The following is a 24,932-nucleotide window of genomic DNA, read 5'->3' on the forward strand; positions in this document are numbered from 1 at the left end:
CCAGGTGCACATCAGAGCACACAGCCCTGCCACTGTCAGTCTTGCAAGTCCAAACATGAAAAAATGGCCCCAGTGACTCCTTCAGTGAGTATTTATGCTGACCCTGGATGTCCCTCTAGTATGTTCTGGGAAGTGTTATTCCATGGGAAGGTCTCACACGAGAAAGGTCAGGCAACACCTGCCTCTGTGAGTCCCGAGGGTACCACACTGCTCAGTGTCGCCACTGAGTCACTTCAGGACGAATGCCTGGGAATGTTAGTGTACAAAACTTGGATGCCTGTAGGGATGAGACTTTCAGTGCTAATCAGCAGGGAAGCAGGGCCTTCTATTGTATTCCTGAGGATAAAAACCAAAAAGTAGCCCGAGGACCAAGAAACAGGTGGAACTCAATTTCTGTCAAACAGCAGGGTTTCCTCTGTCCTGCAACTGTCACACTGTAGTTCCCTTTTAAAAGAAAATGTAAAAATGATTCATAATTTTCTGTGTTACCTGCCCTCCTTCCCAGTACAAGAAAACCTTGTCTGTTGAAGTCTCCAAACCAAGGTCTGATGATAAGTTTGGTGGGAATAAATAACTGTTGAGGCTCTTTGTTTGCTAGTATTCCCAGTGCAAGGACAAGATTAAACAGCTGGAGGAAAACCATGGTGATGCCACAAATGAGAGCAGAAAGCAAGAAATGGGAGGGAAGGACCCATCTCCACCTGAGCTGCTCAAAAGGATCGAACAGGTAATGTCACTTCCCACATCCTGAGCTATCCTGCTGTGCTTGGCCTCTTACAAAACACAAATAGTGTCTTTTATTTTCAAAATAAATTTTCTGTGAGAGGAATTAAAGTCATGATTGGCTATTTGGAACTCCATCCCAGTGTCTGCTTTCCAGGTCAACTGGACATGGGACATTTTGACTTCTTCCAGGAGAGGCTGGGGAGGGCAGGGGTCTATCAGGTACCCCTGACTCTGCAGCATCCTCTGCTGATTCCATTCACATCATTGGCACTTCAGTGCAGACCCACCTCACTAGGGGAAGGCACAGAAAAGGCAGCAGAGGGAGATAAATGCAGAATAATAAACTGCTAACAGTCTTTGGTAATTGGCAGTGAGCTGTTCTAGCACTATCCATGGGCTGTGAGCAAGAGGCAGACCTGCCAGCCTCTTAACAAAGTCTGCTTGTGCGGCACAGAATCAAACACTGCCCCCTTGTCAGGGCTGGGCTCTACTGCTTTGCTTCCCTGATGAAGAAGGAACCACTGAACAGAGCTTGGTGGAAGCAGCAGCCAGGCCAGCCCAGCAGCTAACACCTGACTGCAGCACTGCTGGTGACTGCCCTGGGAGACTTCAAAGGGAAGCATTAGGTCCAGTGGAAAGCCAGTTTCAGAGCCCTCAGTACGGAGGGGAAGAAGGTGAAGGAACGTTTTCTTATATAGTTTTGCCTGTCCCATTTATAGAAGCACAAAACTCCTCCCGCTGCGTTCAGTGTTTGGAGGGGATTCGCAAAAGGTTCTGAAGGTGTGAGGGCAGTAGCAGCAAGCCCTGAGCACACCTCAGAGTCTTCTTTTGAAATCCAATTTGTAAAGACAGACCCTGAGCATAACTGCTTGAATTACCTGAGCTTTTTGCTTTACTGTCCCATATTCCTTGACAGGAGGGAGCTCTGCATAGCCAAGCAGGCCACAACACAGCCTGCTATCACCAACCTGCACATTAAAAAGAAACATTTCTTGGAGTTATGATACCTTTAAATGTCTATTTCAATCTCCTTGGGATTTAAAGTCATTGTAGTTGTAATTTGTTTATGGAGCCCATATTTTTTTTAGCATGAGGAGGGAAAAAGTATTTAAAGCAAGAGCTGAAACCTTCCATTATGGTGTGACTCAAGGAACCAGAAGATTAAAAAAAAAAATGATGACTAGAAAAAAGCTCCATTGCTTTCAAGAAAAGCACAGTAAGGCAGTGACAATGGTATAAACCCCTGCCCCCAAAAGGGCACAGTCTGATATGGAAGAATTGTATGACTGACAGTAACCAACTGAACCAATCTGGGCCTGCTGTTTGGCAGAGAGGGCATAAGTTTTGAGAAAACTAATGGTGAAGCTGTTTTTTTATGGCTGTTCACTGGTATTATTTCAGCAGCTCAAGGCAATCACAGAACACTTTGTGCTGCCCCTTCCCCTGTCCTTTCCTTACACTGTGTCTTCGTTCTTACTGCAGATCGAGGCAGAGCTGCTGCAGAAGGAGCAGAGACTGCTGAAGATAGATTTTCTCTGCGAGAACATTTCCAATCTGACGGACAGAATCCGTGCCATGGTGGAGAACGGCAAGCAGGACATGCTGCTGTTCACCAGGAGGGTAAGAAGGACACTGCATGCTCTGCTTGCTAGCCTGTACAGAATGAAACAGTATCTGGGCAGAGGTGATTCACTTGCAAATTACAAAAGTGGCTGGCAATGTTGATAGGCAAATCATAAATCAGTCTTCAGAAATTACAGACATGAATAGTGAATGTCCTCACTTTTAAAAAGAAAGTTGCACCTTTCACCAAATATAAGATTAGGACTTTCTGAAGTAGATGCTTAGAAACTTTGTAGGATCCTCCTTTTGCAAATATACTTAACAGCTTTTCTACAACAAACATGTCAAAGGCTAAAAGAAAATAAAGGGAAAAAAAATAAAGGAAGGCCAGGTAAATTCTACTCCAACATACAAAAAGTTGAACTTGGTATCTGGCTCAAAGTACTTTTGTTGTTCAGTTAGGGAGAATCACACAGGAAACATGGTTTCCAATACAGTTTTAAAAATATAATTATAGCTATTTGCTTTTAACTGCCAGTAATATTGTTTGGGAAAGACCAAAAATGCTCCCAGCCCCCATATTCCTAATGAAAAAGCTGCAAATTGAGCAGATCTGAGGGAAAGTCAGAAAAAAAATGCTAAGTAATTAATGTAAAACAAGGCCAGAGTAGAATTTTTTTCCTTAGATGTTAGGTTTGGCACACATGAAAGCTCAAAACAGTTTTTTTATAATTAATTTTAAATACACACAGAAATATCATGGTTGTTAACTGTGTTTGTGAAATGATGGCCATGGGCTAATAAATTACTGTAAGAATGGCAGTGTGCCAAAAGTTGCATTCACAAGTGCTTTGACTCTCCCAATTCCCTATTAGTCACTTAAAGAGTATTTAAGTTTTGTTGGTTTTTTAAAATCATCTTCAGTGAGACTCAAGGATTCTTGTCACATTCCTTTTCTGTTTGTCCCCCTTCCAAGGATAATGTCACAACCCATAGCCCCTGCATCAGCGTTATTACTCAATTATATTGTAGTAATTTGGCTTATTCCAGCTTTATTACAAAGTTAATTATGCATAAACTCAAAGAGAATTGGGATCCCAAGCCTTTGGGGGCTGGGGGAGTTACTGTCCAGCTGAAAAGGACAAGAAGCAAAGACAAATGTGCTTTTCTTGTATTGGAGTAACTGTGACTTCTTGAGCAGCCAATTTCTTTGGTTCTAAGTGATCACAAAAATTAAGTCATTTTCAAGTATTCAACCACTATTTAAAACCTTGTCAAGTTGGACTTATTTTCACATGCCTAATGCTGCCCCAAGTGTCATGCCCAGTGAGTGCCTAAAGGGAAGCCCTAACTACAGTGCAGATGTTTTGCATTGCAGACCAACGAACTGCAGAAGAAGATAAATGACAAAACCCTGGAGATAAGGGCTCTTTTTGCAGAGTTATCCATGCAGCAAGCGCTTGCCATTAAACTCCAGCAGGAAATCAGAGACAAAGAGCAATTTGTGATGACTGCTTCATTGACAATAAGTCAAGGCCTTCCCGCTCCTATAGAAGCAGAAAAGAAACGGTGGAAGATAGTACACAGTGAGAAGATGCAAAAAGTAGCAGCTGAAGCCAGAGCTAAAGTAAGTTTTTGTCATACACTGCAAGAGCTCCAAGAGCCAGTGCAGATGACAGTACAGACAGAGAAAACTACTACAGTGGGTTTGTGGAATTTTAACACTAGTCTGGCAACACTGCTTAGAGCTGGTCATTGAATCTTGAGGAGATCATATACTAGAAGCCTCACCTTTGATTATAAAAGTAGTTTGTGTAACTATCTTGTGGCTGAAGGGCAGGACAGCCATCAGTGGAATACTACTTTTCATTGGATTTCAAGGAAAAGCTGCAAAATGTGGAGTGTAGGGTTCAGGAGAAGTAAGTTTAGCGTCTCCCACATATAAGATGCAATGAGCATCAGATTGGAAGCAGCAAGAAATTGGATTGCTGGGTAAGACACTGAGGTAGGCAGGGCAGCATGGCAAACAGTGCTTCAAACCCTACCCTGCTGGACACTGCCTCTGTCCTTGAGATGGTCAGTGATCCCAGAGCAGAGAGCTCCTACAGAATAATAATGGTTTAGAATAAGAAACTTCTGTCATGAAACATCTTCTCATGCTGTGACTCAAGCTTCCTTTCAGTGCTGTGGATAAAGGCTCACTGCAGTAACTATGTTCAAGAACAGAATTGTTCCTCAGATGTTCTGTGCACAATTATTACAGCTTTTAATAGCACATCTCATCTGTTTCCTTGACAAATAACAAAAGCATGACAGGCTCACACTGTCTACTATTTAAAAGGACAAACTCGCATCTGCAAGGTCAAAACCTCATGCTTTCCTTTTAATACCATTTCAACTTTCCTGCCTTGCCAGGGATTAGACTAATGGTGTTTCCTTTGTCATGGATTTTGTACACTGGCTCGGGAGAGCACTGGAGTTTTAAAGCACACAACCCCTGTGTGACCAAGCTGTGTTTCTCTGACAGCACCCTGCAGAGGAGGAACAAGGTGCAGCACCCTGCCATGCCCCCGCTATCCCGGAGGAGGGGAGGCTCCCGCTGCTGCAGCCCCACGTGGCTCCCCTCAGACCAAGTGAGCCCAGCTCGAGTCCCAGACATTTCAAAAAGCCTCCTGCAAAGCTACCTGAAATCTGAACAGACAGCGCCTGAAGCAGGAGAGACCAGCACCAGCTGCTGGATCACAAGAGTCAGCAGCATTTACACTGCACTGAAGGAAGATCTGTAGGTGTTCAGCCAAATTCCATACTGAAAACAAAGTATTTGTTCATGCCAAAAGCATAGCTAACTAGTCGGCGATCCAGGGTCCATTCTCCAGGTATCCCAAATGCAGTGCAGTATTTCCAAGTGTTAAGAAAAGTGAGTGATCCTCATGCTATGCTTGGTTTTTTTTTTCCAGGTGAAGTTTTATTGCATTTGAAGATATGTTATAATACATTCATTAAAAAGAACAGGCTAGAAAATCTTCTCTTGTTATTAATATAATACAAAGTAACCACCACTTATACACATACACCAACCAACATGGCTTTCTGCAGTCTGGGACTGGAATTTACAATTCCCAGAGAAATTCTAATTATATTGAAAAAAATATTCCTCCCCACTCTGCAGTCACTGAGACAGCTAAACCTTCATGGATGGCAATGACAAGGGAGTGACCATGAGCTTGCCGGGTCACTCCCAGGAACTGGATCTTTTTATTTCACTGGTAAGGAGCAGGGAGCATCAATGGAAACTACTCAAAGAGAATATCAGAGGTTGTTTTGAAAACCTCCCAAATATATCCAATTTGATGAGTTTCTCTAGTTTAATAGTCTGGAATTTTGTAGTTTTCATAAAATCCAATAAAGGCTGCAGAAATCCTGCATGGCACAACTTGGCAATTTTCTCTGTGTAGCAAATTGCTATTACCATTTTAAATTAATGTCACAGTTCAGAATTTAAAACAAAAGAACAAACAACACTGGCTCAGTTACATATGAACAGAAGTTGAAAACAAAGCAAAAACAGCCTGCCTAATTTCTTTCTGAAGCTGAGGTTTGAACTGTAACACTAGAAGTTGTAAAAAAGAATTATGTAAAACTCTGTCCAAGCCACTGTTAAAATAAATTTCTAAAGCTTTTTCCTTATCCTATATTGCTTACAATATATTATACATATCTTTAAAAAACAACAAAAAACCCCACAAACAAACAAACAAACTCCCAACAAAATCTGTCACATGCACTTTAAGGAGATTATATTTTGTGCTAATTACACAAGTGAAAATATTAGAATGCAGCTCCAGAAGCAGAAGTACCGTAAGGTAACAGACACCACCACAAGGAATGAATACCTCCTTGCTCATGCCTGACATAAAAAGTTATTTGTTATTCTTACCTGCTTTACACAAACACACCAAGAAATCCTTTTATTAATCCAAGTAAACAGTTACTGGTTCTTGTTGCTGTACAACTGGACTGCCTTTTCTAGCATTGTCTTGTTAAAAGAAGTGACATTCATACCAATTTTCACAGCGTGTTTTGATACCCGCTGTTGTTCCACTTCTTTGACCACTTCAAAATGAAACCACAGATAAATTTCAAACCTGAGGTTATGTCAAATGCACTTCTCTAGGATTTATCTAGAAGTCAGTAATTTCAACCTCAGTATGTTGGACCAAACACCATTTTGAGTAGCTCATGTCAGTACTGGCAACTACCCAAAACTGCAGGTTATTTGGGAAACAACATTGCATTTAAATGAATACTTTTACAGAGGCACCACAGTTTGACAGCCTTCTTCAACAGCACGGTATTTCAGGAATATTTGAGGCCCAGAAGTGTCATAGTGTGCTTGAGTGCTGTTTCCTCTACAAATCTTACATTTACATGGTCTTGTTTTTCACATGGATGCACACCTAGAGAAACATGGTGAGGAAGTATTTACAAAATTGTACATGCTTCTGTACACTTACAGTCCTGCAATCTATTAAACAGCTTCATCTACAATACCAAAAGATAAGGGCTAATAGGACTGTGTTTTCATGTACCCAAAATACCTTCAGCTTTCAGTGGTGCCTTTTGGATGCTCATCCATGGCAAAAACTGTCCTATCAGTGGGATGTAAGTCAATTGTATCCCACACAGAGGGAAGACTCTCTGGAGGCTGGACTTCCAAACCAATTCGACACTGGAGATCCAAACCCAGACTGAAGCACAGTGGCTGTGTTGGTGGTAGTGCATTAAATGCCCCAGGACACATGCTCATATAATGCTACATGGTTTAACTCTCTTTCCTCCCCAGATAGCAGGGGGAGGAATACATGGAGAACGTATTCTCCCCATACATGGAGAATCTTGGCCCCTTACACTTTCCTTCAGCAGAAAGACAACCAAACCTATGTGTTCAGACATCACTGGAGTTCTAATAACTCAATTATGTCACTATAGACAGAATACATCTGAGTGAGCATCAGAGGGTAACGATCACTGGTCTTCCGAAGTACAGAATTAACATTACCTTGATTCTCTATCTCTGTCAACATATTAGCCAGGTAGTTCAGTGGCAAAAACTCCACAGGGACTGAGAGTCTCTCAGGGATAGGCCTGCTGCACTACAAGGGAGACCATTTCAGGTTAGTTCACAAAGTCACACAGTACCAAGGTTCAGTGTTTCTTTAGTGTGTTATAGTCCACAGAAAGCTCAGGAATCTCAACACTGTCAAAGCATAAGATTTAAAAACACGGCCTCTGTGCCCTTACCTGCCTGTTTCCCAGCTTCTCAAGCAAAAGTTTCACATATTTCCGTGCAATTAAATTTGCATTTATTGGATGATTCCAGTACTGGCGGACCTTTTGACCAAGAGCCTAGTAAGCAAAAAGAAACCCCAAAAACCTGAGAACATAAACACGAGACAATGGAAACTTAAGAAAATGGAGAAAAAACCTGACACAAAATCCACCCTGTAATGCAGATGTGCTTTCCTTTCAGACCCTGATGACAAAGAGGTTATCATGTTCTGATGGAAGGAAGCCGTGGAGCCTTCCTTTTGTAGCCAGTAACTAAGAGATCACAATATGCTCCCAAAACGTGGGAAATCAAAACCTTGTCGCTTGGTCTTCACCTCAATTGGTCTGTCCCAGTGCCACTGTTCCGTGTACTTAAGTATTAATTGAATCTTTATCCTTTACTGTGACTGATTTGAACCTATTCTTCCCCCAGAGAATAATGTAGATGCCCCATTCCTCAAGGCTCATTCAGGACAGGGCTTCTCAGGCTCAGTCTAAGGAAGCTTAGACAAGCCGAACGCTGACAAGGAAAGATACTGGGAACAGAAGTTTCAATCCTGTTATCCTGGAAACTGATAACATTGACTTACATTCCCAGAGCCAAAAGAGGTTCAAAACCAGGTTTCCCAAAGCTTCCAATCCCAACCAATAAGCAAAAGAATAGGAACACACTGAAATTAGCTCCACCTTCTGCTGTTTTCCTTGTGTAGATCTTCCCCTGTCCCTCCCCTTCAGCTGCACCGCAATGCAGACAGCTGTTCATTTTAGTAAATGCTGTACAGTTTAATGGTGCTTAAATCCTTGCTTCTGATGAAATTGAAGTCATCCACTGCATGTAACCTGCTCAAAATAGTCTGAGTCACCCCAAAGTGACCTTTCTGGCAAACAGACTATTCCCAGCATTTTTTCCCAACGCTGTAAATAGATACAACAAAGCACTGGTCTACTGTGCATAGCTAGCAGTAGTTGTTCCCTAAATCTCTCCCAGCTCAGCCCTTCACGTCAGAGCGTGGTTAGAATGGAGTTCCCCACCCACCAGGCCTGGGGCTGGCAGCTCAGGGGCCCTGTGCTGACCCCAGCTCACCAGCCCTGGCCCAAAACAAGACACAGAGGACAAAGAACATCCTGTGGAGATCTCCTTCTCTACCCTTTCTCAAAACGGCTGCCAAATAAAGAAGCCTTTGTTGGAGGAAAACGCCAGCGGCACTTCTGGCCATTTGAACTCTAAGTGAAAGCTTACAAGCTTAATAACGAGCAAACAATGGGCAACTTATGTGGAGAAAAGCCTGTTCTGCAGCGAGGCATTCCCCGAGGGGGATCCCTGGTGTTCCTCTGCTCCCTGACATCTTGTGTTTCCCCTGCAGTCCTGTGCTGTGCACTAAGAGCAAAAGGGGAGAAGGAGGAGTGCATCTCCCATTCTGCTAGAGCATTTTATGAAGCACCAGTAATCAGCTCTAGCCTGTGGCTACACAAGCCACCTTGTGAATAGATGAGACTGTGAGGTTTAGCTGAGGGGAGATCTTGTAATTCATCCCTGCCACAAAGCTGTGGTACAGTAGGATTTTACAGCTTTTACTCTACCAGCTTTTGAACATATTTTTTTAAGTGTATGGAACCAAACACAGAGGTCACAAGTGTGGAAGGCCCTGTGGATGCTAAAAACCCCACACAAAACTCCCATAAACCCTCTTTGAACCCTCATTGCTTTATGGAGATGAGTACTCAGCAGAACAGTGTCAGTCTTGTTGACTCCTGTAGGGTACTGAAGGCTTGGTAAAACACTATGGACAAATCTATAATTTAGGTTATCAGGGTATCCTACAGCCCAGGAGCAGCAGATGAAGAAACTATGGATGTTCTGGTTATATTTGAATCAGGTTCTATTTGAATTACAGCTGAATCTTTCATTGGTTGGACCCTATGTATAAGGAGGCATTTCCTATCAATTCCAAAATCCAAGAAATTATATCCAAAGCCATTAGTTACCTCAGGAAGCCTCATGACAATACTAAACTTCAGCTTTTCATTCTGTTCAGTGTCATCCAGATCTATAAGCAAGAGGCAAAAAAACCATATCAAACAAGTAGTAATCACATAACTTTCAACTTTCACTGAAGACATTCTGAATAAACATCACCTCTGTAATGAAATGAAAATTTCAATTTAAAGTAAGGACTATTATTTACATTATACTACATAAATAAGGGCTGTTATTTACATTTATATAATTTAGACAAATGTATTTCTGTATATTTGTACATAACTTCGCCATTTTATATAAAAATTTATACAGTAATTCAAAAGTACTTCGACTAAGTACAACTCCCCAAGTTTATAATATTTCATTTATAAAGACCAGGCACAGATTGATACAGCATATTTTGTTGTGCCTTTTCTTGGACACTGGAGAAATAGCACATCACTGGGCATAGCTGGCTGATGTTCAGCCACCACTGACCAGCACCCCCAGGTCCTTTTCCCCTGGGCAGCTTTGCAGCCGCTCTGCCCCAGCCTGTGGCACTGCCTGGGGTTGTTGTGACCAAAGGGCAGGACCCGGTACTCAGCCTTGTTGAACCTCATGCAATTGACCTCAGCCCATCAGTGTGGCCTGGTCACACCTGTCTGCAGAGCCCTCCTACCCTCCTGCCCAGCTTGGTGTCATCTGCAAAATGGCTGAGGAAGCACTCCATCCCCTTGTCCAGATTACTGATGAAGGTATTAAACAAGACTGGCCCCAGTACTGAGTTCTGGGGAACCCCACTGGGGACCAGCCACCAGCTGGATGTAACTCCATTCCTCTCCACTCTCTGGGCCCAGCTGTCCAGCCAGTTTTATCCCCAGTGAACAGTGCTCCCATCCAGGCCATGATCAGCCAGTTTCTCCAGGAGAATGCTGTGGGAAATGGTGTCAAATGGTGTAAAGTCCAGGTAGACAACAAACAAAGCCTTTCCCTCATCTACTGTGTGGGTCACATGGTCATAGAAGGAGATCAGGTTGGACAAGATGATCTGCCTTTCACAAACCCATGCTGGCTGGGTCTGATCCCCTGGTTGTCCTGCACATGCCATGTGATGGCACTCAAGTGATCTGTTCCATAATCTTCCCCAGCCATGAGGTCAGCATGACAGGCCTGTTCCTCTTGTCCCAAACATAAAGCAAAAGCTGAGGGCTGGATAGCAGACCAACTTCCGGTTGGAGTTTTAGGAGTTCTCCTGGGTTTTTTTTCTGTTAAAGGAATTTTCCCCATATGTGTTGCTAGGGGGACAAATTGCTGGGTAATTAAGAAAAACAAAAGACCTGGCTACTGAGGTGGGGTGCATCTGGCTACTCTTTTGTTTCACCTGGGTGTGTGGACAGTTGGTTCCTGCGTTTGGACAGAGAGGGAGGCTGCTTCTTGGGCTGCTTTATTTCCTTCTGCCAGAGAAACCCTGGGATCCCAAGCCCGCCTTCCCTGCCCTGCTGGGAGCTGGGCTGTGGCCGCCCTGCCCCCGCCATTGCTTCGAGCCTTCGCTACACTGTAGCCCCGCACACCCTGCCTGCCCAGACCTCCGGGGGGCTTCCCCGTTTGGATACACCTCATCTCCCAACCGGGATTTGTGCTCGTCCCTGCCGTTCCAGCCTGCCAGTCCAGCCTGCTGTTCCAGCCTGCTGGTCCCGAGGGTCCGGTTGAACACCGGGATCGGCTGCCCAGGGGTTTGTGAAGCCTTTGTTCCATCCCTTCCCGGGATCCCGGGCCGCCAGTGCCGCGTGCTCCCCGAGCTCGCTCCGGAGCGCCCCCTGCAGCCGCGGGGGAACCATCGCACCTGCCCTGCTCACCGGGAGCCGCCAGCGCCCCTGCCGGCTGCGAGCAAAACTGCACCCGAGGGGAAAGGGCCTGACAGCAGAGAAGGCTGGGACTGGGTTTGTGATTGTTTGCTGTTACTGCCATGGTTATTGCTGTTTGTTTGACTGGTTATACACATACAGATATATAATAGTAAAGAACTGTTATTCCTATTTTCTACATCTTTGCCTAAAAGCCCCTTGATTTCAAAATTAGAATAACTCGGAGGGAAGGGGGGTTGCATCTGCCATTCCAAGGGAGACTCCTGCCTTCCTTAGCAGACACCTGTCTTTCAAACCAAGACACTTCCCCACACACAGGTGTGCAATTTCATAGAGTCACAGAAATTCCCCAACAAATCCTATGATGATCTTTAGTATTTGCTTTTCTAAGAACTCTCAAGTGGAAAAACTACAAACTCAAATTCTCTCCACAGAGACATTTCTTTGTGTGCTATATGGTAAGGCAAATCACATAGCCTGAGCCCTGACTTTCTCCTTTCAGGTAGGCAACACCATCAGCTACAGCCCTCACTGAAACAACACTCTAAGAAGAGCTGAGTGTCCTGGGCAGTAAAGCCTGTGTCCAAGGGGAGCGGCTCCAAGGACAACACTCCCAATTAGCTGCTGGTAACAAATGAAACACGATGTTCACTGTACCTTTCAGCAATTTCCTGACACACGTTTCTGTCAATTGCAAGACCCCATTGTCAATATAGTGCAGGAGGGTGTGCAGAGGGAGACATCGAACACCAAGACCCAGATGCAGAGTGTGAAAACCTATGAAAGAGACAAACTTGTTTAGTACAATACGTATTTTTTTCTAATTCGCTATTGGAGACTGGCATTACTCTAGCTAAAGCCATCACTTCCCTTAACTTTCTGATTGTTTCTAGTTGGTGAGGAAATCAATTTATTGAGTCATGTAGTTTTATTTAGACATCTTCTAAGTCCTCTCAAGCACAAGCTTGTCAGAAAGAAGAATGCTAAGGGGACTGAAAACAGTCATTAAAGTTGTACACTGTCACTAAATGTCTCCAAGTTTTATATCTGAATTGTTCTATTAATTTGGTTTTTATCTCCCTCTCTCCTCCTAATTAATGAAAACCTGAGGCCTCACCACCCTCAGGATGTCGCTGCCACCCAGGCACTCCCACGGGCAGTGTTAACACTTCAGCTTCTCCTTTAACACCAGCCTGATGATGGTCTTGTTATCAGGTAACACTACTGTGTGGCAGCATTTGTGCCCACACAGACTGAGGGACAAACTCATACCAAAAGCAGTTTCTAAGACCAAAGACAGATCAGTTAATAAAATCCAGAAAGATTCAAACAGAATTGGAAAGCATTAAGATGTTCAGATGTCAAGATGTCTTGCCCTAATGAAAATAAGCAAGTGCTTTGAAAATGCTGTAAACAATTATGAGGAGCTCTAGGAAGTGAGTCTACTATCCAGACCAGCTCTTCCATCAAGGCTGGAAGTAATCCCTTCAGGATGAAACTGAAAATTATTAGCAGGGCAACAGCATGAGAAAAAACACTCTATTTGCTACAGGATAGAATTTTCCCTTGTAGCCCTTGACACTGAAGTCCAGTTGTCTAAAAATACATATATGTGAAAGGAGTCTAAATCTTAGTTCTAAGATAAGACTGCACCCAAGCATTCCACTGGAAACCTCTGTTTAGTTTTCTCTGTTTCTAATAACTATTTAGTTTTGCTTCATTTCACTTGTACAGGTTTATCAAGGGCCTTCCCCTCTGTAACTGACTTGAATAGATGTCAATACTGCCAAAGCTAGCTTGACACATGTGCTGCAACCAGTGCTCTGCTGGGAAGAATTTATAGTACTGCTCTCCTCACTTATGATTAAAACAGTAAACCACAGAACTTACCAGGAGGTAAAGGCATGCACATGCCATTTGCTGCTTCCAGAATCCGACTCATGATGTGGAACACCGCAAACTCTCCTGCACTTCCTTTCTCATCACTGTAGTTAACAAAGTAGCAACACATTAAGAACCTAAGGTGCCCACATTGTCCTGGAGAGAGCATCAATTTGCCATACTGGCTGTGCACTGAATGCCTGCCTTTGGGATGAAGTGCCATGGGATGCTGACTTGTTTACTGTGGTGTCTCATCCAGCACCAGCTGCCCAGTGCTGCAGACACACAAAGCCTCTGTGTCCTCCCCCTGTTGCTGCACATTTACAAGGCTCTCAGCAGTACCTCAAATCAGCAGCAACAGGTGAAAGGGTGCTGGTGTAAGTGACCTGGCTTTTATAGGTGTTTAACACCCACTACCCAGCTTAGGACCACTCCAAACTCAGCAACTTTGAACTCCGGCCATAACACTGCCTGCATGGTTAATATTCACACTGGCCTAGGGAGGGCCAGCAGGATCCTTAGGAAGAGCAAGTGACAGTCACATTGACACTGACAGCAGCACAGGCACTGATTGTTCAAAGGCGTACTACTGTTGATGACCAAAATCATTATGCCCATATTTTAAAAGGCAGGCTGAAAACTTTAACAAATCACTTGCTCACAAGCAGAAGACACAGGAGTGAAGCTGGTATCTCCTCCAAACTTCTTTCATTATTCGATGCACCAGATTCAGCTAAAACAAAAAAGAGAAGACAGTGTCCAGATGCCTGCGTACAGCAGACCCTTGCCCTTCATTCATTCCACACACCAGTTTGTTAAAAACTTCTCATGGGACTCCTACTAAGTCTTCACTTTTTTTCCCCTAGCACCTTAAAATGTAAAATTATTAAAATTCGAATTGTAATGGAATTGCCCTATTCCAGAAGTTTAAAGTTCTTCCAGCTCATCAAAGCATCATGCAAGACATACAGCAACTGAACACATTCTGCTTCTTGGAGATAACTGGTCTCATGCTCTTGCATCAAATTCTCAAAGACCTTTTTGCCATCAAAGCAAAACCAGCATGTCCAAGTGGCTGAGCATTTGGCAAGGAACAGTCCCAAAGGCTCAGCAAAAGTGGCTAACGTTGGAGACAGTAGAATGCTTAGTTTGCCAAGAAATGTCGGCAGGAGGAATCACAGATCTAGTCCTGGCAAGGAGGAAAGTTGAGACAAGCAAATGCCTCTCCTCATCTATTGAGTTTCCTTTTTGTCCCCAGTGAAGTGAAACAATCCCTTGGCCCATGTGGTTGTTCTTCGTGCTCCCAAACTGTCGGTCACCACACACAGTCAGCATATACCAAAGCCACAAGCCCTGTTCTCACTTAGGCCATCTCAGCTTCTGCAGCTGAAAGAGAAACCACACATGAAAGAGCTGAAGTAGCTTCCTCATCGTTGTCATGTGTGACCACTTCCACATCTCAGTAACACCACTGAGACACTTCCTCTGCACGTTTTATCTCTGGCCCTCAAAGCACAGCAATCAATCAATCCCAGGAAACTCAGGAAACGAGTCTGACCCCTGTTCTGCAAAGAGGTGTCACAAGAAGTTAGAAACCCTTTTTCTCCCTCCAGATGGTCAGAATCCAGGAGTGTTTTTTCCCCACTTTCTTTTCCCCTCATAGGCTTTGCCCTGTCCAGTGTCTGACTTGTCCCAGGCTCTGAGCAAGAGAGAAACAGGACACGCAGGAGAGGTCCACATGCAAAGGCCAGAACTGGAATATTCATCTTCAGTAATGTTCCTTGGCCAGAAAGTTCTACAAGGTAGCACCTTTCCCCTCCACCAGCACTTGAGCCAGGCTTGCACAGCTGCCTGATGCAAAATAACTACCTAATATTTGCCATCTCCACACTTCCTAGATGCAGTGGAAAGATCCAATTTAATCTCTCTGGAATATGGCAACTTCCCTAGGAAATTAGTGATTTCCAGTTTCCAGAGAAGGGTCACAAGAACCACACCTGCTGCTGGAATGAATTTCACCTCTGGCCAGCACAGAGGGTGCAGCTAAGGCCTGTGCATCAGGAGCTGCAGCTGGATTTGAAGGATCAGTGTTGAACTGAAGGTTCTTACAAGTTCCAAAAAGCACCAATTATTCTTCGTGCAACACAAACATTTTTCAAGAGTATGCTACTCCAGAATGAATATTTTTTGCTTAACAACACAGCAAACAGTACAGCTTTCACAGGGCACAGAAAGCTAACAACTTCTTAAGTCATAGTCATCCAAGCTATCACAACATACTTGAATCATAAATACATGAATGTCTGTGATGTGACATCCTCACTAACAGCACATCTCGCTTTGGAGGTCAACATCTATCCTTGCCATTGTAGAAAATACATACAGAAAGATAAGCCGTGTCTCAAACTTTTTTTTCAGAAAGTAACACACAAGATAATGTGCATGAGAGAAAGGCAACATTATCTGTCTGATGGAAGGGGCACAGGCAGCATCCTGTCCGAGGTTAGCAGTGGGTGTCTGGGGGAACCAAGTTAAGAGCTACACCCGTACCGGGCAAGGCCATTTTCACTGAGTAACAGATACACAATATGAAGTTTTTTGGGGCTTGTACGTGAAGCCATTTCCCTTGGAGTGCTCTAAACTAATAAGAAAACACATGACCAATAGCAAGACAGCACATGCAGGAGGGCCTTGGCTGATGCTGCTGTCACCTTGTCTTCAAACATCTGCAATTCCAGGCAATGGTGCCAAGGAAACTGAAGTTCCACTAAAGGAATTGTGTGCTCAGCTCCTATAGCTGTTTCTACAGGAAAGACTTTGAAGTGGTCAAAGAAAAGAACCAGGAGCAAAGGAGAAAAGAGAGTGAGACAAGGTCTTGCTGTCTTTCAGATCCCCTCCTGTGCAGCAATATGACACAGTCCTCTTCCTCCTGAGGAAACTCAAATCCAAATGGTGTCTGTCTTCTATTCCTCTGCAGCTGAGCCCACATCAGAGGACAGCTGGCCACAGACACCAGGGGAAAATGTACAGCTCCTGAAGTGACTTGCAGAGACATTTCAGCAATTTATTCAGGTCTGCCTCCTTCCCGTGCCACAGGCTGCCTGCTCACCGTGCCTCCCCTTCCACTTGCTGCCAGGGCAGCAAATGTCACACTGCTTCGGTAAGTTACTGCTCCCCTTTCCTGCCTCAATGAAATCAAAAGAGTGAGAGAAACAGATATGGAGTAAAGCTAAGATAAAGTGATTGGAGAGGAGAGAGAGCCTGTGGACATACAACAACCACTGCAGGAGAGGTGGCACATGGACTGGGAACCAGACACGCTCCAGCTCTGCAGAGCTCCTCAGCAAACAGGGAAGTCCCACCGAGATGTGTCATTCACACTTCCCCGCATTATTTCTCTGTATACAAGAACAGTTCTGGGAAAGCAACCAGCCCTTGCCTGTTGTTTCATAAGAAACACTCAGTGTTCCCAAGTCTTGGCTTCTCTGACTTCTGCTGCAATTGATTTACACAGTGACTACACACCACGGAGCCTAATCTCAGCCACTCCTGGGCTCCTGAATGCAATGCAAAATATTTTATGAAAGCTGACAAATTTCAAATCTCTTTCTGTTTCACTAGTTTCAATAGCTCTGCTACTCACTACTGATGGTACAGAGATCTGTGGGAAGACTCAAACCAGTTAATTACCCTGAAGAACTCTGAAACATTTAGGATATAGAAATGTTTGAGATGTAAGAGTTTCTAATTAGGATGAGGGGTAACACAAATTTAAAAATTAAATAATTTCTAAATATTTCCAAACAGTATCTAAGGTGCACCAGCAAAAGCAAAAGCAATTTCGAGAGGCCCATTATCTTTGTTTACAGTAGCTTTTCTAAGAATAAGCCTGTCAGTTGAGTTGAGAGAATTAGTCCTGAGAGTTTGCTTGTGGGGAGGACTAAGATTTGTTTTGCAAGACTTAGTCTACAATAATTAAGCCTTGCAGATCAAGGTTGAATAGATGTTTTCAGATTTTTTATCTTAGTTTTTACTAAAAATGAACAAACTGTTATTAGAAATCAAATGAAAGGAGAATAAATGTTCCACTTGTGTTCTTTTCAGCACCATTTTCAGCTTTGGTTCACATACTGTTCCTATTTTAATCAGCCACCAGTTTTAGTTTCTTTCCTATACAGATACATAAAAGTCTGCCAATTACCAGTGAAACAACTTGTGAAGTTGTTAGAGTGAGGCTTAAAAAGTCAGGAACTGCAGCGGGGCTGCAGTGGTTCAGAGAACACTGTGACATTGACAGTGCAACTGACTCATACAGGACTTTGGAAGTGATGCAGGTATCAGTAGCCTCAAGGAAGTTTCACAAGGTTTTCATCCCTAGAAAACAGCACTGTGGGGAATTTCTACTGAATACTGGGGCAAGGATGGCACAAAGAACAGGATTTACAGTTGTCGTGCAAGCTTTTGGGAACTCTGCATTCTGCACTTAAAGGACATGATATTGAGACAGACAAAACCAAGTACATAACTTCTGTACACAACAGTTATGGGTTTTGTAGCTTTTTTTCTTTTTAAGGTCTCTGAAGAGGATAAAAGACAGAAAAATAAGAATTTGGAAAGCAAATTTTCACAGTAGTTTACAAAGATTTCTTCACACAAAACTGTCTCCTGTCACATGCACAGCCCACCAAAGGCACTGTGTAGGAGTGGTGCTGATTTACCCACAAGTCAGACTGTAGTGACATCTTTTTTTGTTCATTGGTTACTTCCCCTGGTGGCACTTTCATTATTCAAGACCTGCAGCAATGTGTTCTACAGGAAACCAAATAGATCTAACAGCTTGAAACCTTCAGGATGAGCTCCCATTGTATTTCTGGGAGTAGAACATATTTGTAGAAGCTGTAATGGGAACAGTTTCTTCTGTATTCTGAGGGACTGGTACAACTCTTTTAATAATATTTAAATAATATTAATTTCCTTTATCAATATATACAATATTAGGCTGAAAAATATGTTTAAACATCTTAAAAACAATTTTTTCCCACCAAATATATGCTATATACAACTGCTGCACAACCAAGGATCTACAATCCAACAAATACACACTTGCTCAGAATAGTGACTATGAAATCAAACTAACCAGGTTTGCAACATAATCCAAAACTATTTGGTCAATCTTCTTTTTTCCAACATATTGTAGATGTCTCATAAGATGACCCTTCAGCTGAGCAACCATCTAAAAAAAAAGCCAACAATTCAGTATCCCTGGGCATCTTCAAAGAGACACAAAAGCTGCAGCAGGTGCAGGGCCTGATCAATAGGCATTGGCTCAACAAAACATTTCCCCATTACAAAACTCTGGAGTGAGATCCCAAGCTCCTGTACAATCTTGCTAAACTCAGCAGCAGATGTGAATATTCAAAATGGTTACTTGGTGCAAATTCAGCAAAATGAACGCAAAGTTGAGCTTTCAATGATACTGAAGAGAAAAAGCTTACAGCTCTCACACCCCTCTGTGTAAAGCCAAGGGAACAGGGTGAAAGAAGGATTTAAATATAAATATTGAATCCTGAGAACAGAAATACTTGTTACAAACAAATAAACCTGAGATTTTATGATAGAGAAAACTAGCACAAGTACAATCTGTTGTAGTTGCCAAGAACCTGAGAATCAGAGTGATTAATGGCAATTTCAGGTTAAACATTAATTGTGAAGTCATTAAAATTGGGTGTTTGTTATCATGTAGTCCATGCCGCTCCCTATTCCTTTCTGAAACATTCACTGACCTCATGCAGCTTCAGATTGCAACTCAAGGCCACGCTGGCTCTTTGCTGAGAATTACTAAGAAGCTCAGAGTGAAACTGGAGCAAATAAAAATCTCTGTCTGAAGGAACTTACACGTAATCTCAGTGTGTCAAGACAGCAATACAGGTATGAGGAAGGCATAGACAAAGGACAGCAGTGACCTGCTTTTTGGATCTGTCAATAAACAGAGGGGAAGGAATGTAGAGAAGCTTCAGAGAATGAGAGGCAAAACTTGGAAACAGGGAAACAAGATTGCAAAGAAGGAAAGTTTGCCTCAGATGTGAACAGACAGGACAGTGTTGATCTGCTCTTCGCTGCTGAGATCTTCTAGTGCATGCTGAAGAGTTAGATGGTTTTAAAAGTAAGAGAACAAGGGATAAGCCAAGATGTGTATTCAGACAGAGGGAGGACAGGTACAGATTTGAGACAGGATTTATTGCCCAGAAGCAAATAGATGATAGATCCTTTAGGGAGATCACTGGTGAAAACAGTGCAAAAGAGGAAGGGACATCAGAATGGCCACAGTAGTCTCAGAAGTGAGGCAGAAGGAAAAAGAAACAGTAAAAAAGGTGTTAAATCAGGGAGCAAGAAGATATCTGCTCATCAAATTGAGAAAAGCTGTGTGGGGGAGGAATTCACTTTTATATGTTTTAAAGGCATAAAGTAGTCCAAAAATAGCTGACAGATTAAGATGACCTCCCAGTCTCTAGCCGAAGTTATACTGGGAAAAAGCATTTTGACAAATCAACTTTCTATTCCTGTTTTTGCCCTATGCCTTATGATGACCTGCTAAGATGATATAATGACTATGAACTCTAAAACTTAGGAAATGCCATGTTTGCCCCATAGCTACTCTGAGTGAGCTTCCACTCAGCACTGGAACTTAGAGGGTGACTCTTCACACATCCGTGGAGCGTGTGCGTCCTCTAGTGCATACTGACAAAAGCACATACCAGTCCCATGAGCAACTGCTGCTGATAATCCTCCTCTTCAAAGAGAGGTACCAGCCTCGCCTCTGAAATAAACATAGCAACAATCATTCAAGGACATGGCACTACAGAAATATCACCAGAATTCAACCAGCTTCAAAAGTACTTAGGAACAGATAAGCAAACAGAAGTTGTGGTTTGATCTACTCAGCTACAAAACTAAGATAGTGAAGAACCATGGCCTGCATGAGAGAACTGAGAAATGGAAAATAACCATTTATCTGCCATCCACTACTTCTTTTCTTTGATATTTAAGTAAGAGTTATCACAGTGTGGTGACTCAAGAGAGTAAAGAGGCACAGAGAACCTTCTGGTAACACCAGTGCTAATGCATGTGCTGCTTAGATCTTGTCATTTACAAACAAACGAACTATAGCAGCTGCATGAGTTTTCCAAGGAAATGGCTAGACAGAAAGTAAATAGTCCAGGGAATCACCTCCCACTGATTCTCTCCCATGGTCTGGCTGCTTCTGTTACTCAGATTTGCAGACCACTATGAAAAGAACACAACTTTTCTAACTAAGTGGAAGGAAATTGTAGTGTCTACTGGAACTAATAACCTGTATTTCCTAATCAGTGCTTCCTGTCTACTAAAACAAAGGAAGAAAAACAATCTTCTATTTCATGATATAGATAAAACCAACTCAACACTTTATGGAACCAAGTGCTGAATTCTTACAATATTTCCACCTGGTTTTGCTCACCTTGAAATATATTTACACCACCACTTAGCAGCACAGAGACCTGTACTGCTTGATTTTAAGGACTCAAGGATCAATCTACAGGGAAACACTACATTGATGCTTGTTACTGACTGGCAGCTATTTAGAAATTCTCTAGTAACAGTTGAACATCTGACTTCTTTATCAATAAGCACTTTTGAAAACATGAAGCTGAGGTTCACAAAGTTGATACAAAGTCTCTCGAAGTCAGAGCCCATTGCAACAACTAGCAGCGACACGCATGCCTGGTGTCAGGGGCTGCAAATGAGTACACTGAAAATGCTTGGTAATAAAGGACCGAGCAGCACTTAGATCAGCATCACTTCACAGCACACAGTGGCAAGGCACACAGAAGGCACTGATGTGTGAACAGCAGGAACATAATACACTACTAAATTCAGTTTTACTTATTTGTGACAGAGGCACTGAGCATCACAAAATCTCAAGTGTTTCTAGCCTAAGGAAATTCATCACACCTGCTCTCTCTACACCATGTTTTTTCACCAGCCCTAATCTCCTGCACAAGATCTGATGTTGCAAAGGCAGCTGTAAGTGGACAAGACTCAACAGTAACATGGTGTCACTGATACTCTGCTCCACAAGAAAAATCCTGAAGAAGATATTCTTTAGCAGACTAAGTTTTACTGCTTATGTTGTTACATCCAGTATGAACTAGGGGCTTTATTTTCAAGCATTTCCTAGTCACTATGTGAAAGTTTTCTTCTCATCTTAAATCCTCAAACTCTTCTGTGCTGAAAACACACATAGCAATTTATTTTTAGCAAACAGCTGGATGGAAATATCCTAATAAACCAAAGTCTTACAGCTAAGGCCTACATCAAGAAAAGTTTTACTTACCAGAGTCCCAAGTGTCCAGATGAGAAAGCACCCTGGGGTTTGAAACAAAAATCAGTGTGTTTCATATGCAATACTCTGAAGGCTTTCATAAGATCATTAAAAATTCAAATGAGCCTTTGATCTTTCAAAGACAGCTAAAGAAATCTGAGAACAGTACATATGACTAAATTTAGTAAAAATACTAGATAGCATTAAAAAAATTCTATCTGTCTAGACTGCATGAGAATAACTTCACATCTACCATGAATTCCCTAGCTCTAGAGCCCTGTGTGTGTTTCAGATCATGCTGTAGTGATGACAAGGATTCCAATAACCAGTTTTCACCAGGATAATCTTCTTTAAAGATATCCAATCAGATACCTAATCAACTAATTAAATGTCACATTAAATCCTTCAACATACTTGTGCAAAATAAGATAGGGTAAATATAATAGAAACCAGTACATACTTTTTGGCATTTTCAAAAATATTCCTCAAATACACTGTGGTTCTTCTCTCCTCTCTCTGGTTTGTAAACAAACAAAAATCACAAAATGAACTGAACAGCAGACCAAATAAAATACTCCCTGACAGAATGAAGATGAGAAATAAAGTTGGTTTTCCCTTTGAATGGAAATAATACACAGTGGGGCCTCAAACCATCTTCCAAGTGCCCAGGCTCATAGGCATTCACACACGTGTAAACCACGTGATAATACAGCGCAAGCCCTGCTTTTGTTTAATTTCTTCCATTATTTTAAGAGAACAAAATTTACAGGCAATCACCTTAGGTGAAATGACTGCAAATCTTTGCACTTCTCATAATCAGATTCCCATTTATTTATCTTCAAAATAAAAAACCCAACTCATCCATGCTTGACTTTAAAACACCCATTTCAGAGGCAGCTCTGGAGAGTTCCAGTGTTTCAGTTCCAGTGCCTCTCACCCACCTCTTCTGAAAGGTTACGCCATTCCCTCCTGAGCACATTACTCTGGTAGTGCAAGTGTGGCTCTGCATACTTCACACTCTCCAAGTTTGAGCTGAGTTTCTCCCAGAAGCCTTTGGAGTTTTGGAACTGCAAAGTGTTGCAGAAGAAGCATGAATATAACCTGATCTCTTAAAGAAATACCTCATCACCCTCCCACTAAGTGACTGCAAAGATATGTGATTAATGTAGCTTCAAAACAATCTAAGTGAAAAAAGTTAAACCAAAGTGCTTTAACTAATTTCTCTTGATGGCATGGCAGTGGTAGCACTTACTCAAACTTGAGATCAAGATTTGGTGCCTGGAAAGAAATGAGTATTTCTGGGTCACAATTCATCTGACCTATTTACACGTTTGAGATGGGAAGAACTGCACCACAGACTACACTGGCCATATTGTCTAGACTTCCTCTGACTGTAAAAAGAGCCTTAGGCTACTAACTTAGATATAAATGTTTTTGCATTTGGTCAAATAAATCCCATTTCAGGTTTCTAGTAGCTCCAAAAAGAGGAATACCACCATGGCCATGACAGCTGCAGGCTGCCACCATTTTCAAGCTGCATTAATACTTAGATTGCAAACATCCATTTACCAACCTCAAGTAACACTGCTTCCTCCCAGAAAAGAAACAAAATCCAAACATTTCCATAGCAATTCTAAAGCATTTGACTCTAAAGCTAAAATTAATTTAAACTCAGCTGTGCACAGGCAAGAGGAACAAAATCCGAACAAAACCACACTGGTTTCCCGAGCTAGTTCTTGGACTGGGTATAAAATTTGAAGCTGCTGTTTATAAGGTGGGTAAGATGTGATCATTGCTGAGGAAGAGATGAAATTAAGGCAATTCATTTTGACAGTTTTAAAAAAGAAGAGATGGTACAAGCTGTTCTCGCACCTCTTAATATACTATATCTCCCAACACAGACACTACAGTAATGACATTTGAATAAAGAGAAGTTTGAGTTCACAATATTCCTCCACCTTGCACTAACATATTGAATTTTGCTCTCTCTTCTCAACTATTCTACAAGAACAATAACTTTAAAAGAAAACCTCAAAAGGGGGAACCCACTTCCTACTATAAACTATAATTTGTCAAGGAAAATAAATCTCCAAGATTCAATCCTGCCAGCCACTTTCCTCTTGCTGCCAGTGCCTATTGTCACTTTATTATTGTAGCTGCAGCTTGGGTTTTGCTTCATGTTAGTTATATTTAGCAGCTGCAAACTAGGAGCACATATGGCACCATATGTTCACTCTGTTCGACCTAACTCATGAGATCTACAACCTACTACTGCAGAACGTTGCCTAAATGTTACCAATATGAAACCAGAGAAATATTAAATACAGCATGAGGGTATCATCTAGTGACCAATCCATGCAACAGCACCACCACTGCAAAACTGTGTTCAGGCCACACCAGACCTGGATATGTGGCAGAGGGAAGCAAGACAGAAATTTTCTTTCATATATGAAATGTCTAACAGGAAGTGGTAGACTTCAGAGTTGTCTGCTTTTAATCCCAAAAAGCTGAGTTGTACTAGATCTCATTTAAAAAGTCAAAAGCTTGAAGTAAAGGATTTTTAAAATTACATATATTGTTTCTTGAGGATCATCAGGACAAGGACTAGAAAGAGAAGGCTTCTTTATCTTAGGTGTTTATTCGGGAGACATTTCTAGAGAGTCAGGAATTAACACCTAAGCATGAACACCTAAAAGACATTGCACTACCAGAAGTCAAAGCCAGGCCTTATCAGTTTGCAATCCATGAAAAGCTCCCATGAAGCCTTTCATAAGTAGTGGGTTATTGACTGAAGATAGAGAGCTCTCTACTATACCCTTTGAAAAGATGTAGGGTGACAATTGCCTTCAAGAGGCCCATGTCTCTCTGGACTGTAGTGCTGTGTCTCCCCAGCAGTGATGGCATTCAGAGAGCTCTGTAACCAACCTGGCAGCTGCACAGGCAGCTACTCCTTAAAACATCACTCTGCACCTCAGGGGCTCAGCACAGCATGAGGGAGAAGCTCTTTTCCTGTTCTCTGACAACTTCTTGCACTATATATTTTCACTCTTCCCCTGGACCTCCTCCTATTTTCTTTATTTCCCTTCTTCCTCCTGCCTTCTCCCTTTCTGACTGAACTTACTTGCACCCCTGCAAGTTTGGTTTGTGCTTAAAAAGGGGGAAAAAATTAGACGTATTATTGCAATCCTTATGTAGAGCTTTTTGACAATTGGACTAACTGTTCCTCCTTTCTCAGTATATCTTGATGACC

At 42.4% G+C, this 24,932-nt stretch overlaps 2 protein-coding genes across 7 annotated transcripts in view; one reads left to right on the top strand and one right to left on the bottom strand.

Annotated features, from left to right (window-relative positions):
* Window positions 1–5,976, top strand: part of CCDC146 (coiled-coil domain containing 146) — a 69,679-nt gene extending 63,703 nt beyond the window's left edge. For all 3 annotated transcript variants that reach the window (XM_042018427.1, XM_042018428.1, XM_042018429.1), the window contains 4 exons: window positions 599–727; window positions 2,209–2,346; window positions 3,668–3,916; window positions 4,817–5,976. In XM_042018427.1, coding sequence (XP_041874361.1) covers window positions 599–727; window positions 2,209–2,346; window positions 3,668–3,916; window positions 4,817–4,984 — 684 coding nt within the window. In that variant the 3' untranslated portion in view covers window positions 4,985–5,976. The remainder of the gene's footprint in view (window positions 1–598; window positions 728–2,208; window positions 2,347–3,667; window positions 3,917–4,816) is intronic.
* LOC121659840 (gamma-secretase activating protein) overlaps window positions 1–24,932 on the bottom strand; it is a 69,861-nt gene that overhangs the window by 18,432 nt on the left and 26,497 nt on the right. For 2 of the 4 annotated variants that reach the window (XR_006014474.1, XM_042018433.1), the window contains exons 20-30: window positions 22,624–22,749; window positions 22,143–22,198; window positions 21,695–21,726; window positions 20,079–20,140; window positions 18,461–18,556; window positions 13,986–14,056; window positions 13,333–13,427; window positions 12,100–12,219; window positions 9,604–9,665; window positions 7,591–7,695; window positions 7,349–7,442 (exon numbers count right to left, since the gene is read on the bottom strand). Coding sequence is in view for 2 of the 4 variants with exons in the window: in XM_042018433.1 (XP_041874367.1) it covers window positions 7,349–7,442; window positions 7,591–7,695; window positions 9,604–9,665; window positions 12,100–12,219; window positions 13,333–13,427; window positions 13,986–14,056; window positions 18,461–18,556; window positions 20,079–20,140; window positions 21,695–21,726; window positions 22,143–22,198; window positions 22,624–22,749 (919 nt within the window). In the remaining 2 variants the exon portion in view is untranslated. Of the gene's footprint in view, window positions 1–5,232; window positions 6,747–7,348; window positions 7,443–7,590; window positions 7,696–9,603; window positions 9,666–12,099; window positions 12,220–13,332; window positions 13,428–13,985; window positions 14,057–18,460; window positions 18,557–20,078; window positions 20,141–21,694; window positions 21,727–22,142; window positions 22,199–22,623; window positions 22,750–24,932 lie in introns of those variants that run through there. The other 2 variants (XR_006014475.1, XM_042018432.1) reach the window with 2 other exon arrangements.

This window comes from Corvus kubaryi, unplaced genomic scaffold (genome assembly GCF_017639235.1).
Source record: "Corvus kubaryi isolate FWS band 111438036 unplaced genomic scaffold, C.kubaryi_AGA036_p1.0 137, whole genome shotgun sequence".
NCBI classification, from domain to species: Eukaryota; Metazoa; Chordata; class Aves; order Passeriformes; family Corvidae; genus Corvus; species Corvus kubaryi.